The sequence below is a fragment of the Mycosarcoma maydis genome, chromosome 10 (assembly GCF_000328475.2).
Source record: "Mycosarcoma maydis chromosome 10, whole genome shotgun sequence".
NCBI classification, from domain to species: Eukaryota; Fungi; Basidiomycota; class Ustilaginomycetes; order Ustilaginales; genus Mycosarcoma; species Mycosarcoma maydis.
Genome location: NC_026487.1, coordinates 520,423 through 537,003, shown reverse-complemented (window position 1 = coordinate 537,003; position 16,581 = coordinate 520,423). Strand labels below are relative to the sequence as shown.

General features: G+C 55.3%; 6 protein-coding genes across 6 annotated transcripts; 4 read left to right on the top strand and 2 right to left on the bottom strand.

Moving 5' to 3' along the window:
- Positions 1-82: 82 nt before the first annotated feature.
- On the bottom strand, positions 83-4,693 carry UMAG_03826 (uncharacterized protein; the record flags this gene model as incomplete). Its single annotated transcript, XM_011391961.1, has 1 exon — positions 83-4,693. One exon carries the CDS (start codon positions 4,691-4,693, stop codon positions 83-85), a length of 4,611 nt encoding a protein of 1,536 aa, XP_011390263.1.
- A 606-nt stretch (positions 4,694-5,299) lies between these two features.
- UMAG_10507 (putative ubiquinol-cytochrome-c reductase Rieske iron-sulfur protein) lies at positions 5,300-7,052 on the bottom strand (the record flags this gene model as incomplete). The annotated part of the gene is made up of 3 exons (XM_011392026.1): positions 5,300-5,916; positions 6,250-6,440; positions 7,003-7,052. The coding sequence occupies 3 exons, from the start codon at positions 7,050-7,052 to the stop codon at positions 5,300-5,302; spliced, it is 858 nt and encodes a 285-aa protein (XP_011390328.1).
- Positions 7,053-8,921: 1,869 nt separating this feature from the next.
- On the top strand, positions 8,922-9,899 carry UMAG_03824 (putative pyridoxine biosynthesis protein SNZ1; the record flags this gene model as incomplete). Its single annotated transcript, XM_011391960.1, has 1 exon — positions 8,922-9,899. The coding sequence occupies one exon, from the start codon at positions 8,922-8,924 to the stop codon at positions 9,897-9,899; it is 978 nt and encodes a 325-aa protein (XP_011390262.1).
- Positions 9,900-10,411: 512 nt separating this feature from the next.
- On the top strand, positions 10,412-10,816 carry UMAG_03823 (uncharacterized protein; the record flags this gene model as incomplete). Its single annotated transcript, XM_011391959.1, has 1 exon — positions 10,412-10,816. One exon carries the CDS (start codon positions 10,412-10,414, stop codon positions 10,814-10,816), a length of 405 nt encoding a protein of 134 aa, XP_011390261.1.
- Positions 10,817-11,709: 893 nt separating this feature from the next.
- Positions 11,710-12,557, top strand: UMAG_03822 (uncharacterized protein; the record flags this gene model as incomplete). Its single annotated transcript, XM_011391958.1, has 2 exons — positions 11,710-11,977; positions 12,256-12,557. 2 exons carry the CDS (start codon positions 11,710-11,712, stop codon positions 12,555-12,557), a joined length of 570 nt encoding a protein of 189 aa, XP_011390260.1.
- A 1,185-nt stretch (positions 12,558-13,742) lies between these two features.
- UMAG_03821 (uncharacterized protein) lies at positions 13,743-15,821 on the top strand (the record flags this gene model as incomplete). Its single annotated transcript, XM_011391957.1, has 1 exon — positions 13,743-15,821. One exon carries the CDS (start codon positions 13,743-13,745, stop codon positions 15,819-15,821), a length of 2,079 nt encoding a protein of 692 aa, XP_011390259.1.
- Between the last annotated feature and the right edge of the window lie 760 nt (positions 15,822-16,581).

Here is a 16,581-nt window from a genome sequence, read left to right as displayed (position 1 = left end):
CACCTATTTGAGCCTTTGACTCTCACGCACTCCATGACACTCTGCAAATGCTAGCACAACGTCGTCATTCACGATTGTCTGTCTAGGTCGAAATGGTACGCATCGTGAACCTCGGCGCCGACGTCACTGAGCCAACCGCCGGCGCTAATCGTTCCGAAAGAGCCGTCAGCTGCTTTGACAGCTTGAGTCGCGTTTGTGTCTGTTGCTCCAACTGCACCTCTGGCTGCTTGTGATATGGCAACCAGGGTCTTCTCGCTACGCCTTTGCTCTCCGTTGCACCGGCCTCACCGGTGGATTCCATCAGCCGTGCTGACTTTGAACTCAGCGGTGTGAGATCGACCACGCTCGACAAGGCCAACGTCGTGAGCGCTGTGTTGTAGAGCTGCTTTGCTTCGGTAAGAACCGATCCACCAGCCGCCGTGTTAGCCCTGCGAGCCGTACGCAGCGGTACACGTTTGACCGGCTCTCCGATCTTCTTGGTGTCGCTTTCGTCGCCGCTCTTGGCGGCAACCACTTCCGGCTGCGATCGACGAACAAGGGCAGGAAGTGCTTCCATCTGTTGCAACAAGGCGCTACCCTTGAGACTAGCATTTTCGTTGCGTAGATGCTTGAGCGCACCTTTGAGCGCTTCCAGCTGATCCACCAGATAGGACGTCTCCAAACTGCCATAGCTCGCGCCTACGTCCACTGCGCCATCTGCGAGCGCACGACCAGCGCCACCAATTCGGGCTTCGCCTTCGCCCACTGCTTGATTCGCTGCCAATGCATCCTCCGGCGCAGAAGCCAGCTGGGCTTTCAGCCGATCGTGATCCTTCTGCAACGCCTCGATCTCGCTCTGTAGAGCATCGTTTGCATCCTGGTACGCCTTGGCTTGACGTTGCGTTTCAGTGAGCTTCGAACGCACATCGCTGTGCTCGTCCACCTGTGCCTTTGATTTCTCCAGTTGCTTTTGCAGCCGTTCAATCTTGATCGAACCCTCTTGCAACGCCTGATCTCGTGCTTTCACCTGCCGGAGCAAGTCGCGCGCGTCTTCGCTCAGCTTGGTCACCTGCCTTTCTAGCTCGGGATTCTGAGCTGCCTGCGTCTTGATCTCGACCGCGCGTGCAAGCCAGGGACCGGGACCGACGATGCGAATGACGTTTCCTTGCTCGACAATGGCCGTGAGCACTGTCTGAACGGTGTTCGACAGATGCAAAGTGGACGAAAGTGGGCCAGACCACAGGTTGATGTCTGGCTTGCCGAGTCCTTCTTCGGTCGCTTCCGCCACCATCTCGATCACCTTGGAGATCTCGAACACCGTCTTGGACGTTCGCACCTCGGCAACGTACGTCGAGATTGACGTGGACAGCTGTGTGGCAAATGTCACCAGCTGTGATGTGAGCCTGCCCAGCGGTGGAAGCGCCATGATGGCCTCCATTCGCACCGCTTCGTCGTTTTCGGCGAGGCTCAAAAGCCTGCGCAACACTTTACGCGTAAGCACCTTGGTGTTGCGAATGCGATTGATGAGCTCCTGCAGCGGATCAAAGACGTCATCCTCGATGTTCTTGCTTGCCATGTCCCACTCGACATCGTCATCCGCATACAGCTGCGCAAGCTGCTGCTTGGCGTAGCCAAGAGCTGCAATGAGTGTATCAAGATCGTGGTCGATCAAGTTGGCTGAACCCACTTCTTTGGCAGCGAGATCGCTGTCGTTTTCCTCTCCGCCCAATGCCATGGTGAAATCTTCAAACTGTTTGACGAATCTGCCGAACTCGAGGCCGCATTCTTGTTCTTTGAGCTCTTCGCGTCGCAGCGCTGCGATGAAGGCATCCACCTTGCGTTCGATGGCCATATTCTCGCGGAACATGCGCCCGCCCCGAAGAAACACCTCGGTGGGCGCTAGACGCAGCACTGCAGCAATCTGTCGAGACAGGGCAGTGAAATGAGCAATCGAGTGACGCATCTGGCAGACGCTGACCATGGTTTCGGGGACAATGCCTGACAGGCTTTCTTGAATATCGTGATTGGTCTCGACGACGGTCTTGATCAGATCCGATTTTGCAGCCATACGACGGAAAAAGAGCAAGCAATTGACTGCATCGGCGTCTGCTTCAAAGTAGGCGCTCGGTAGATACGAGCGGACCATCTCAAGATGCGAAGTCGCTTGGGCTGCCTGTAGCCGTCCGAGTTCCAAATCAATGGTCTTGGCTTGACTTTTGAGTGCGCTCGACTGCAGCTTGAGATTGAGGTTAAGCATGGCTTGATCCGCCAAACCTCTCCGTCCCGCACCGTCTCCGCCTCCATACTCGGCCTGCTCCGCCTTGGTAGCTTCCAGTTCGCTTTGGAGATTCGAGACAAGGTCGCGAAATTGGGCGAATGTATTCTGATAGTCAACCGCGTTGTTCTCGAGACCTTCATTGCGCGTGAGCAGATCGCGGATGCGTGACTCGCACAGGTCGATCTCCTCGCGGAGCTCCTTTTCGTTGATGGTGTGCTGTTCCTCTAGCTCGTTGTTGATCTCTGCCATGGTCTCGTGCTCTTCAATTTCGTCGCGAAGCTTCTTGACGAGGTCGCTCAACTGCAAGTTCCGCTCGGTGAGCTGTTCGACCAAGTCTTGAGCACCGAGTGCGTCGTCGAGCTGCAGCTTGAGATCTTCAATCATGGACTCTGCATTCTCCAATTCGGGCAGCAGCGAATCGTTGGTCGCATTCAGTTCGATCAGCTCCGTGTTCTCGCGCTCAAGCTCGATGATCCTTCGGCGGTGCTCTCCTTCGGTCTCGTTGGAACGATCACGCAGGTCTCGAAGAACCCGGCGCAGCTGATCGTTTTCGCGCTGCAACAAATCAGAAGCAGCAGAGTACGCGGCGCCTTGACCACTATCATCTTGGTCGCCACCTGCTTCTCCAGCACCAGCGCTGCGCCGAAGAAGATGCGGATTTAGGTCCTTCTCGAGAGCTCGAATCTTGTTGTTGGCGGCCTCGAGCGACAGAAGATGTTCCTGCGCTTCGAGAACCGCAGTCTCGGCTTTCTCTTCGGCCATCTCACGATCCAGGGTCAACGACTCGAGCTCGTCATTCAGATGGGATAGCTGCCGCTCAAAGTCGTCCTTTTCGATAGCCCAATCCTTTTCGAGTTTCTTCTGGTCTTTGAGCTCAGCCTGCAGTTCGTGGACTTTGGCCGTGAGTTTGGGCGCTGCGGCGATCGAGAGCTCGGCTTGCTCCCTGAGCCCTTCGAGCTCGGCGATACGATTTCGATCGTCGTCACGCTTCTTTTCGAGAACGCGCACTTTGGCACGCAGCTCCTCGACTTCCTTTTGCAAGGCGCCAAACTCGGCGGAAGACCGCACCGCTGCATTGGAAGAGGATGGCTCGACAAGGCTCATGAAATCTCGTGTCGACTTGTTGAGCAGCTTGGTAGAGCGCAAGGTCGAGTCTGCAGCTGAGCCAGCGTCGATGGTTTGGTCTGCATCATCCACCACATTATCCTCATCGGTCTGCGCTAGGTTAGCATACGATTCGGTAGCAAGGAGATCGTCTTGATCATCGTCTTGTGCTCCTAGCAGATAGTCAGCATCGTCATCGTCAGGATCTTGCAGACGGCGTGACGCACTGGTGCGACCAGAGCTGACTGCACTGCCCGCTGAGCTTCTCGGACCTAGGCGGGAGGGACCAAGCGAGCTGCCAGCACGGGATACGATGCTTATCGAACTCGCGGCGCGAGAGATGGGAGCAGATGCGGCAGCCGCACGTGCTGCACCGACACGAGACGTCGAGGCGACGCTGGGACTGGAGGCAGCGGTACGAGAAGCGCCACTGATCATGGACGGTCGACTTGCAGGGACAGGACGAAGCCCTGCCCTGGCAGCTGCTGGGGTTTGTGGTTTGGCGGAGGCTGAGACTGCGGATGGAATGGCTCTTTGCGCTGTCCTTGTCATGCCGGAACCAGCCGTTGGCGTTCTCGCACTTGATAGAGCAGCAGAAGCAGGAGTGTTAGCGGTCCGGAGCGTACGCGCAGTGGCGACTGGGGTGCTCGGCGAAGCGGTTTTGTTTGCAAGTGAGCTCGCTGCCGCTGCTGACCGCATCATGCTGGATGCTGCCGAGATACGGCCGGTTGCGGTTGGTTTGACAGGTGAGCGCACTCCGGTGGATGGCTTGATGGGGGAGGAGGTGCGTGATGTGATGCTGGCCGACGTTGGTGGCCTTGATGCTGATGCGGAAGAAATACTGCTGCTGACGCTGGTAGCGCTGGTCCGTCTCGTCGCAGAAGGTGGCGCCGCAGGAGCAAGGCTGCTCCTGGTAGCTGGTGCCCGGGATGGTGTAGGTGCTACGCTCTTGCGTGGACTGAGACGCGCAGCGGCGGCAGCGGAAGGAGTGAGCGTGGCAGCGGGACGTGTTACTGTCGAAGAAGGTGTCGGTGGAGGAGGCATGGACTCGTCGTCTACGCTATGCATCTCCTCCTCGGGAGACAAGACGTGGACTTGACTGGAGCGGACAAAGACACCATAGCCATCGTCGCATTCAAAGTAGCGCTTGCCCTGGACAGAGCCATTGTTCTTGCCATTCTGTTCATCGAGCTCGATGCCAACCCAGACACCTGGTGCAAAGGAAGTCTGGCCGACGAAGAGGACTTCGCCATGACCGAGGTTGGAAACCTTTACGCGCGAGTGTAGGTGGATTGGCTGTGGCGCCGTTCCAGGCGCCCTGGGAGTTGACATTGTGCTTGCTGCGGTTGGCAAAGGGTTCCGCGCTCAGATGTCGCGGAGCTCAGCTAAGCTAGGACAGAAGATGGAACGTGACGGCGCATGCCGGTTCTTGTGACGAGGATGAGAATGTGCGAGTGGAAGCCTCTCGATGATGGCCGAATCCTCGATCCGTTGAAGATTTGCTCGTCGATTCTTTGAATGGACAAAGGAAAGCAAGAGGACTTGAACAGGGTCTGATGTGTGCAACACATCTGTGAGCGGAAGCGCGTGCGTGACACGCCCTAATCGTGAATCGTGAATCCCGAATAAGTTGTGTGATAGTTTACTAGTCAGTCACAGACGTGTGAGTCGTGAGTCGTGAGTGTTGACTGTGAATTACCACAAAATGCAAAAATCTGAGGCAGCAGAGTAGTTCATACTTCACGCACATCCTTCACGCGTCTGGCTTGAATCGTAAATTCAACCCTCACCGTTGACTCCAGCCAATTTAGTAACTCAGGGTTCGTGATTTCACCACCCCGAGGCATAGCAGACAGAGCGCCACACAAAGCCGAGGTTGATCGAAAGTATAGATTTTACCAAGAGACGAGGTCAAAGAACACGATTGATAAAGTGAGTCTAACCAATGATGAGCTTGTTCTCGCCATCGTTAAAGTCGTACTCGGGCACCTCGAGGTTGAGCGGAGCAGGACCCTTACGGGCACGTCCCGAGATGTCGTAGTGCGAACCGTGGCAAGGGCAGTACCAGCCGCCAAAGTCACCGGCCTCGCCGATGGGTACACAACCAAGGTGGGTGCAGACGCCAAGCATGACGAGCCACTCTGGTCGCTTGGCACGATCCGAGTCCTTCTGTGGGTCACGCAGCTTGGAGATGTCGACGGCGTTGGCCTCGTCGATCTCGTCCTTGGTACGGTGACGGACAAAGACGGGCTTACCACGCCACTTGATGATGGCGTTCTTACCCTCGGGAATCGAGTTCATGTCGACCTCGACCTTGGCAAGCGCAAGCACATCTGACGATGCACCCATCGAGGAGAGGAAGTCGGAAACCGTCGCCTTGGCACCCGAAGCAGCAATCAGGCCCATCGAGCCGACCATGAAGTACGAAAACGCCTTGTTGCTGTCGGTGCTCTTGGTGCGGTAGGCTGAAAAGTCGGGGACTTGGTCAGGCTGGGTGGCCTGGAGGCTTCGCGACGAGGACGACATGTAACGTGCCTGGCCGATAGTAGGAAGAGCTGGTCGAGAGAGAAAAGGAGCGTAGGTCAAAGGACAGACATTGAGGCATGACAATGTCAGCAAGATGTTCAGATGTTCGTGCAACGACCACGCTATAAGCAAGCGATCCAATTGCGATGGGTCATGGTAGAATCACGGAAGAAGCTGCTTGAGAAAGATATCTAGGTATGCCTTCTGCTAGCAACCAGAAGCTATGCGCAGCTCCATCCTGGTCCACGTGGCTCGATACTATGCAGATCTATAGTGCAAATATAGCCTGTGTGCTATCCAACTGAGTAATTGCGTTGTCGACGGATCGTAGGCTGCGTTGGAAAAGGGGGCAAGCTACTTACCATTGATGCCAGATCGTGCGCTGAGGACGCCGTTTGAGTGGCCAAGTTGGGAAGCCCATTTGGGAACCTGGTGAGGATCAGATCGAAGGGAAGGTCCATGTCCGTGAGCGTGGGGGTCGGCAGGAGCGCGCACGGCAAAGTTGATGCCAGCGGCAACGGGAGTGCCGTTGTAGGCGGTGGCCGCGGTAGGACTGCAAGGAGCCGAGCAGCGAATACGCACAATTGAAAGGAGAGCATGTCGGTTGGACGATGATCGTCGACGTGCAAGATGCGTTGATGTGCAGATGAGACGTTGGCGATGCAAAGAAACGGCCATTGACGAAGAGTGCAATGCGATGGTGGGAACAGCGAATATGCAGATGCGTGTAGCACGTTGATTGCGGTAAAGGGAGGCAGCACAGAGAGATGTCATGCAGATTGATAGTCGGATGGCATGCAAGAAAACATGGGTAAAGGAAGATGTTGTCAGCTTCTGAAAATTCATCACATGTGTGTAGAAGGAAAGCGGCAAAAGGGATTCTGGAATGCACGGTACTGGGCCGGTACAGTGCGGATTCATGATGAGACGTCTACGAATAGAGCCATCGTCGAGCAGCTATGTATTTTGCGACTAGCTGCGTGCTATTGATAGGCGTGGATCATCATGAAAGAAGTGGATGTGTGTGCGTGACAATGCGGTGATTGTCGATTTTACTGGTGGAACAGAACGGTGAAAGCCGAGTTGAAGATGCGAGCGCCAGAAAGACTACGTACGGAAGGTTGACAGCCTTGCGGAAGGCGCCACGAGCGACGGGAGCAGCCATGATGAAGGAGGAGGATGTTGACGGTCCCGATGGTATATGATGAGGAGGTGGAGAAGAGCAGGAAGAAACAAGTGAGCTCTGGCGTTGCGACGATTCAGAGCAGCTCGTCCAACTCACCAAAGCTTGCGATAGCGAGCCAGGAGAGGATGAACGGTGGCTTAAGCCTCTCTCGAATTCGCGCGGCTGAATTGACTGACAAGTTCAGACAGACACTCAACAGCCCGTAGGCCGGTCAGCCAGCCAGCAAGTTGAAAAGAGGAAGAAATAAATTCCAAAAGACCCCAAAATCCAACCGTGACAAGGCACAGACAGCTCGTCGCTTCACAAATCAAACGCCAATTGAGACGGCGCGGATTGGACAGGGTGATCTCACGACTCATGACTATTCTGACAAATGTCGACCATTTCAGTTGGTGGAATTTTTCTCGCGCGATATCACATCCATAACTCACAAAACTCCCAACACACAATTTCGCAACCTTACACATCGGCCACGTCCGGGTGGATTGGCACGTGACTGAACAGCAGACTGTCATGATGACTAATACGACACAGTTCTCCGTTTCTCCATGAGATTCCAGCCACCCTATACTGACCACAAGCCATGCACATCGCGGGTAGTTGCGTGACGAGGGAAATACGATGCTGGTGGTGCTGCTGCTTCTTGATGCTGCAAGTCAATGGTGTATCTGTGTTCGAAGGAGCGTATCGCCGGCGTTGGACTGAAACCTTTTGCGCAGTACGCCAAGGATCTAACGTTATGAATAAAGCTACAGGAGCTGGTAAATGTCGTCTCAGCTCAGAAGCCTGAGTGTGTTCCGCCTCGAGTCACCCGTCCATTGACAAAGCATGCATGGCCCTCACCTACTCACAACTGCGATGCGATACTTGGTAAGACAAGGAATTGGTGCTTGCAGACCAACGAACGAGTCGAACCTCTGCTTGCAACCGCCTTGACACTCATGGAGCGATGCTACGACGCCATGTTCCGCGAAACGCGGTGTCGCTTATTCGTGATTGCTCGCGAGAGAGTTGACTTGATAGTAGAACATTGGTGATTTCATGCGACACTAGAAGAAAGGAGAGGCTGCCATTTTTTAATTTACTTGTTTTTTTAATGCTATAATCGTGAATAAATTACAAGTGGGATTGTCTCTTGGCCCTGCACAAGTGCTGCACAGCCGGAGTGAAACAAAGGTGAACTTGGAGCTGTGGCGGGTCACCGCCGAACCGTGAATACGAGAGAGCGTCGGCACTGTAACGTTCTTAGCTTGATCTTAACTTACGGCAATTGTGAGTGCGAGAGGTGTGATTCTTGATTGGCTGTCCATCCTGGATGGGAGATTGGGCCAGGTTCTGTTGGCACGTTGGGGTCAACTGTGCAGACAGCGGTCAACCCTCTCAAACAGAGTGGCGCGGGTGACTGCAGCCAAGCCGGTACGCTTTCCTGCACCAGCTTACGTGAAAATCGCTCGAGCCAAGCTGGAAGATGGGATAAGCTTGCCGACCTTGGCTGCTCTGCCTTGACACCTTTTTTTCTTCCAGAGAGCTAGGTAGTTCGGCCAAGCAAAGCAAAGGCAAAAGAACAAGACCAAGAGCGCTAGGGTGTCGCAAAATCGTCGTTTTGCCAGAGTCACTGGCCACTTGCTGCTTATCGTATCGACGTCGGCTACTTTGAAAAAGTGCAACAAGCTCAGCCTGCGTTCCAAAACCCACACTTTCTTCTCGTCGAGTCAGATCGACGCTGGTCAAAGTTGCTCAACAGCCAGTCGTGAGTGTATATTGCCTCGGTCCTCCCTCCGTTCTAGTTTCCTCCTCACCCCCCACAACACCGCAAATCCACGCACGTATTGCTGCCTTCCTCCCAACATGTCCGCCGAGAACCCCACGATCCTGCCCGCCACCAACGGCAACAGTGCCGCTGCTGCGCCCGCTCGCACCAACGGCTCGGTCCCCAAGAGCGATGCCAACCTCGGCACGTTTGGAGTCAAGTCTGGTCTCGCCCAGATGCTCAAGGGCGGCGTCATCATGGACGTCGTCAACGCCGAGCAGGCGCGTATCGCTGAAGACGCTGGTGCTTGCGCCGTCATGGCTCTCGAGAAGATTCCTGCTGATATTCGTGTCGAGGGTGGCGTTGCCCGCATGTCAGACCCTGCTATGATCAAGGAGATTCAGGAGACCACCACCGTCCCGTGCATGGCCAAGGTTCGAATCGGCCACATTGTCGAAGCCCAGATCCTGCAGGCTATCGGTGTTGACTACATTGACGAGTCCGAGGTGCTCACGCCTGCTGACGACCAGCACCACATCAACAAGCACAACTTCAAGGTGCCCTTTGTCTGCGGTGCCAAGAACCTTGGCGAGGCGCTGCGACGTATCTCGGAAGGCGCAGCCATGATCCGAACCAAGGGTGAAGCCGGCACAGGTAACGTCGTCGAGGCCGTGCGTCACCAGCGCACCATTCAGGGTGAGATCAAGCGTGTTTCGTCGATGAGCGACGAGGAGCTCTACGCCTACGCCAAAGACATTCAGGCCCCCTTCCACCTGCTCAAGGAGACTGCGCGCTTGAAGCGTTTGCCAGTGGTCAACTTTGCCGCTGGTGGTATCGCAACCCCCGCCGACGCTGCGCTCATGATGCAACTCGGCAGCGATGGTGTCTTTGTCGGCTCAGGTATTTTCAAGGGCAACAACCCGGCTCAGCGTGCACGCGCCATCGTCGAGGCCGTGACGCACTACAACGACCCTGCCAAGCTTGCAGCTGTCTCGGAGAACCTCGGCGAAGCCATGGTGGGTCTTAACATCACCAAAGACATCAAGGGCGGCCGCCTTGCCGACCGCGGCTGGTAATCGCAGAGCAGCATTGTCTCTCGCTCAGAGGTTGGCCGTCTTATCAAGACGTAGACACCTACAGCAAACGCTCCTCGCTCATCTCGGCTTCTGTCATCAATCGTCTTCCTTTCATTGGGCATCTAAGCCCCGTCCTGCGTTCATCACGCTCCATCGATCCTCCCCCTGTCTTGCATCTTTCCCGCTCTTCAAAAACGGGCTGGCTTCTCTGCCTTCCTATCTTCCCTTCAACGGTTTTCCCTTTGTAGTACTAGCAAGTGTCACGCACACTATATATCACAGCTCTTGCATGCATACCATCGCTGTCGCGTTTGTGATTAAGAGCGTTGTGACCTTGCCTCACGCCTTTTTGGTGCCAGGCAGCCCAATGTGGAACGCGTTGAGTACACCTGGATCCAACAAAGATGGTGCATGTTGTATGCGCCCAACCGTACCTGCTTTGGCCCGATAAAGCATCGGGGTCCGATCTCGAAGCGGGGGCTAGATGCACGAACTGCCGACGGAGGTAAAGCATGGCTTGGTCCGAAGACGAATCACATCTTAGCCCCGTGAGCCGTCAGCAAAACTTAATCATCGGGCGTGCAGGCGAGAGAATGCGTCTGCCGACGGCCATAGTCTCCGGAACCTTGGATCCGCTGCGCTGTGCAGAGAACGAATCCCGCCGAAACTGCTCGCTGAAACCACAGCCAATTCGGTTGATGTTGAACAGTCCAGCAAAAGCAAATTTCACTGTCGTCGTCGCTTTGAGCCCAGCAGGCATGCTTGTTGCCGTTGTTGTCTTTCCATCACTGCCAGGCTTCGTGCTGCTTGGAGCAACGTCCATCAGCTATACTTCTCTTGTTCTGTCGGAAGCGAACAAATCACGACAGTGGAAACTTTGCTGGCTGAACGAAATCCAAGAAAAAAGAAGGATCTGAAAAAGAACGTTGGAAACCAAAGCCTCATACTCGGGAATCATACTCACGACTCGTCACAAGCGACTGTAACCTGTTTTTGGAAGCAGTTGGAAATTACGCTTAACGTGTGAGAGTGGCCGCTCATTGTCCGGATCCGCTGAGATTGTGCGTGGATTTCCTGTGTTTTGATCACGATGCAATTCTGCAGGGATCGGCTCTGCTTCTGCAGCAGCAGAACCTCCATCGGCAGTCGACATTTCGCTATCGCAGCCTGTCCTGCGTAACGCTCTGGGCTGCTGCCGTTCTGCCGTTCTGCCGTTCTGCTGTTCTGCTGTTCTGCCGCTGTCATGCTGCCGTGCCGTGCTGCGCTCACACAGTCAAGAGTCCCGTCACGACTTCGCGTCTCTCCATTTTTGGCTAACTTAGCCCATGCCCGTCGCTTGTGCTGCAGAACCAGAATATTGACAACTACCTCAGCAGCACGCACAATTGTGATGTTGTGATATGTGCCTGAGCGTCACAGTGCCTGGCGCACTTTGGATGCTTTCTGGGCTCCTTCAAAACATGCCTCCATCGAGACGTGAGAGATGCGTGATGGAGGTGGGCAGCTGGCTGCGAACACCGCGCGCTGATCTCGCTTCTCTATCTCTGCCCTTCCCTCCGCTTTTGGCGTATTCTCCGTGCCTGTGTGTCAGTGAATCGTCTCTGAGGCATCCGTGTTGCTTTCTCCGCTGCGTCTCCATTTCCGCATCCTCCTGCCGGCTTCGCACTTGTGACTCTCGCTCTCCGCCGCTTCTTACTTGAGCAGCATCCTGTAGCATTTTCTTGCTCTGTGCATCTTGCTTTCCACCTTCATCATCTGTCACCTCCATTCCCTGCTTCTACCTTACTTGTCACCACCGCCAGCCCCAAAGATGAAGTTCAGCATCGTACCTGTCGCGCTTCTCGCCGCCTTCGCCGCCAGCGGTGCTATCGCCCAGGATAGCTCGGTCGCTTCATCCAGCTCAGTGCCTGCCTCGTCTGTTAGCAGCTCGAGCAGCGCTGCTCCCACCTCGATGGCCTCCAGCTCCGCAGCCAGCGGTGGCTCCGCTGCCGTGAGCGTGTGCGACCCTCTCGGCGGTGACCCGCGCAACCGCCCCGCCGGTTGCCCTTACAGCTCTACCACCACTCCCCCCTACAACCGTGAGTACCTCTTTATTGCAGTCCTTCAGCAGCGTCTCGTTTGGCCAGGTCCTCTCCTCGGAAGGAGAAAGTCACGGTTGGTTGGCGATGAGACTGCTTGGAGCTGTTAGTGTGCTTGTTGGGCACGCGTTGATGACAGAGCCTGCAAGGATCGACAAGCTGCACAGTCACACAACGTTTACTGACCAAGCTTCTGCCACTCATTCTTGTCTCAATGCGTCAACACCATTACACGCACGTGACCGTACGGCCTCACGAAACGCTTTCGAGTGCGACAGTCAGCTCGCTGATCTCGTACTTTATCTACGGCTACACCCGTGGCCCCGAGGCCAAGTCGCCCGATGAGGTCGCCAACCAGATGGCTGGCTCGGTTCTGCAATACTACCCGACCCTCACCGTGCCCAAGTCCGAGCTTGCTGTCTCATTTGCCGAGGCCATCTCGGCCACCATCCAGGCTGTCGCTGATGGTAAGCTCAAAGAGTCGGATCTTCACGCTCCCAACGCTGCCGTTCCTGAGCACCTCATCCAGTGGGGTGTTGCTGCCGCTGCCATTGTCGCTGCCGGTGCCTTTGCTCTCTAATCATCTCGCCGCTTCCGTTGCGCACTACCATAGCGCTCCTCCATCACAACGATCCGGTGCGGAGCGCAGTCATTTCTTCTGGGATGGTGTTGCCGCAGCGAGTCGACGCATTGTTCCGCCATTAAGGCCGACACGCCGCGATGGGGTTGAGACCGCTCCAACCACGATGGCTTCATCGGAAGCTCGAACATGCATCCGAGCCCATACGACTACACTCGACGCTCTTTTTCTTCACGCACACGTTCATGATTGTGAATGCTTTGCTTTATCGCTAGCAGCTTTGTCCTTCGATTCGGGTTTTTTCTTGCAATTCTCACCGTAGAACGTTTCCTTGATTGTAACTGGAGTACTGTGTGGCTACTGGCTGTCTGTCTACCACGCGTTTCTTGGATCGCAACGATGTGTCCTCATTGACTGCATGCGCCGCGAGCTAGCTGACACCGATGTGCCGTGGTCTCCTGCCGGATCTCGGTCGATCCATCTAGAGGAAAGAAGCAAGAGTGGACGGGCAGGCGTGTCGATCTGGCGACGCTGTCAAGTCGATTCGTTGTTTCGGCCGTCTATGTAGACCGTGTAGCGTTGGTGCTTGAGGCGGAAGAGAAACCGAGTTGTACTTGTTCTGTACTCAGCAAATCTGCCGGAGGCGCTTGTTCTGCACCGGCTGCTCACTCGAGAGCTGAGGTAAGCACGCTCAGCGCGCCGTTGAATGGTCGCGATCAGGCTGAGCCGTCTCGACCTAACGTTACATCTCTGAGCCATATTGGACAATCACGAATTGATCAAATGAAATCGAAAGCGCATGTCGGATCTGCCGCTGAGCTCGTCCCTTTGCCATCGGTGGGCCGTCGGATAGACCGAAGAGCAAGCCAGGGTGAGCGTGTCCCACTCTTTCGACGCGCAGGGCCGTGCACTTGTTTGGATTCTGCATCCATTGTGGGGCTCTGCGGATGGCGGGTTGAGCTCAATGAAGCGCGTCTCAAGGCTGCTGCTCCCTCGAGGTCATAAGCTGACCAATGCGTTGATCGTCTTGCCTTAGATTCTTTTCCCTTCCCGCCCATCATCGACTCGAAGCGAGCTTCCCATGGTACCGCTCGGATCGAGTGTGTGTTTCGCCAACTGATCCTACAATCATCGGTTACACTTCACCGCTAGCTGGCCTTGCGCCGGATCTGGGAAAGATCCAAGATGGCATCTCTGCCATCAGAACTACCTTCGTCTCTCTCAACCTCTCGGACCAATCTGGCGCAAACCAATTGCTTCCCAACCACATCGCGCAGCTTATCCAGCCGAGCTGAAATCGCGCCCAGTCAATGTTCCCTTTCCATCGATGACCACTACCGCAAGCTCTGCTTCGTTCCTCACCTGGAAGTCTACGCCCTTCCTGTACCCTTGATCATTGCCCATCGGTACTGGGGCTACACACACCATGGAGACAGTAACAGCCGCAAAACCTTCACGCCCTCACCACCTCTACCTACCGTTATCGGAAGCGCTTTCAAAAGGTGTCTAAGCGAGCTGAAGACGTTCGTGAGCTGGGACGATTGCAATTTTTGCCCAAGAGTTCACCAAGGACACAAGAAATTCATCGACGAGAAGCTTGACGAGTTTGAGTATTACGTAGATGTTCACGGTAGGTACCAGGAGGGTTTGGCACCAAGGCACTCGCCTTCCACGGCGCGCACGCGTGCGCGTGCGGGTCGGACGGCAACGACAACGGCGCAGAAAGCCTCTACCGTAGCTAAACAGAATAGCGCTTGTCAGCCCAATGAAACTTGGGCAAAGGGAGCTGAGAAGACGTGGGCACCTTGCACTGGGCTTAGTGCACTGGCAGAATCCAGCATGTTGAGCACCACTACGACCAACCAGCAAAGAATGAGCACCTCGGCAACGCCTGTCGACATGCATAATGTCGCGTTTTTGGCCAACGCTGTGCCAACCTCCACCGCAGCCTCGACCGCCAACAACAGCCCGTCACGAACACAAGCAAAGAGGCGCGATCGGTTCCAGCCCGACTCTCTGCTCTTGGATTGTGGGCGATTCACTACTTTTACCTCATCCAACGCTTGCACACGAACCCACCTCTCCGTCCAAGCATCGCTCGCCGACGTCATTCGCGACCTCAATCGCGCCGTCCTGCGCTTCAGCGTCGACAACGGCGACAACATGATCTATGTCGAACTCGCGAGCCTGGTCGCCCTACTCAACTACGCTGCCGCCTTCTACCACGATATTGCCGAACGCATCGAGACCTACATGCAAATTCGTATCGGACAACAATCGATCGATCGATGCTCCCAAGCCATCTACGCCACTCGTGCGTCCTACATCGAAGCGGAAGAGAACAACTCCGAAGCATGCGACAAGCCGAAAGTCGAGGCTGAGCGCGAGGAGAGAAGAAGCGAATTACAATCTGGCTTTCTGAACATGGTTCCGGACATGATGGATCTGAGGGATGGAGTGCAGACGGTGTTGTTCACGTTTGTCTGGATCAACTACACCGCGTACAAGGGGTTCGATGCGGCGATGAGGGCGACACTGCACGTGGTGATTCCGTTGTTGGAGACCGTGGTGGTCAGATGTGCGCGTCAGGTGCTCCTCGTGGAACATGCGTTGTCTGCAACGCACAAGGCTTCAAAATTGGACCAGGTTCAGAACGTAAATGCGCTGGATGTGCAGTTGGATCTGCTGAACCTCGGTGCAGCGTTACAGAACGTCTCTGGTTGTGGACTGGCACTGTTCACGTCGTCGGACAAGCACATTAAGGCAGCAAGAGGATGGAAGGAGAGTCTGGTCAACTGTCCCTACTCCGTGCATCTCTATTCGGCAGCGCTGACCGATATGGCATTTCAAATACTGGCCGAGGTGCACATGGCAGTTGCGATGGGTGGGTTTGCCAAGCTGTCCAGCAAGGTCGAGAGGAGATGCAAGCAAGGATGTGCCTGTTCAAGCATGCATGACAGGATCAGGGAGATGAGCAGATTTTTGACGTTGGTCGAGAAAGAGCAGATTGATTGGAAACCGCTTGTCCGCAGAGCAAAGGCACGCAAGAAGGGCAACAAGAAGCGAAATTCGAAAGCCAAACCATCTAGCACCGTTCACAAGGACGAGCGAGCGAACCAAGGCTGGGTGAGCGACATCTCTTCTAACGTGCCCCACCATTCAGCAGCAAGTTGTGAACCAGCAACGGTGATTCGACCAAAGAGGTGCCAGCCGCCGTGCAGCCGTCCTCCACGCGAAAGTGCAACGACGACGAAACACGGCTAAGCGAAATGCGCGCTGGTTGACCTCCTATGCTGTCACTACAGCCGCTCGCTCCGAACCGGAAGTCAAAGCATACACCACAAAACTCAAAACAGAATCCGGACCCTCACTGCCAGCAACAATTCTGACGTGCACCACCCACCGCGCTGGCGACCTTGCTAGAGGAGTACCTCGGTGCGTAACTCACCATCATGGCAGAGGCTTGTTCAGGGACGTCCGCGGAGGCGGACAAGTCACGACAGACATTTCTCTAAAAGTTTGTGTCTCGGACTAGTGCGGCCCAGGCCCAGGTAGAACGCATGGGAACAAAGGCCGAGAGCATCACGTACGGATCTGAGGCGTGATCGCTGCGATGACACGAGACTGCATTGCTCAGAAGACGATGACACGAAACGAGATAAGATGCGACGAACAGCGAACAGCGAAACACGATAAGTGACCAATACAAGATGAACTGGAGTTTGGACAAGCCGTGGATCTGATCCACATGTGCATGTTTGCGGGTACACGATGTCGGATTCATCGTGCCCAGCAACTTGGAGGCACCAATTCGGCCTCCTCGAGCCAGTCGTGAGCGTCCCACATGAGGCCTGTGAAGCGTTCCACGGGATCTGGGATTCTTGTTGCGATGGTGAGTTTCTCTGGTGAGATGCGATTTGTAGGTGGATGGGATTGTGTGTTGAATCTGACAGCGAGGACAAGTGCGATGGGTAGATGGAGGAGGACTAAGAGCGAGCCTGCTAAATTGAGGGTAGTGAGAATC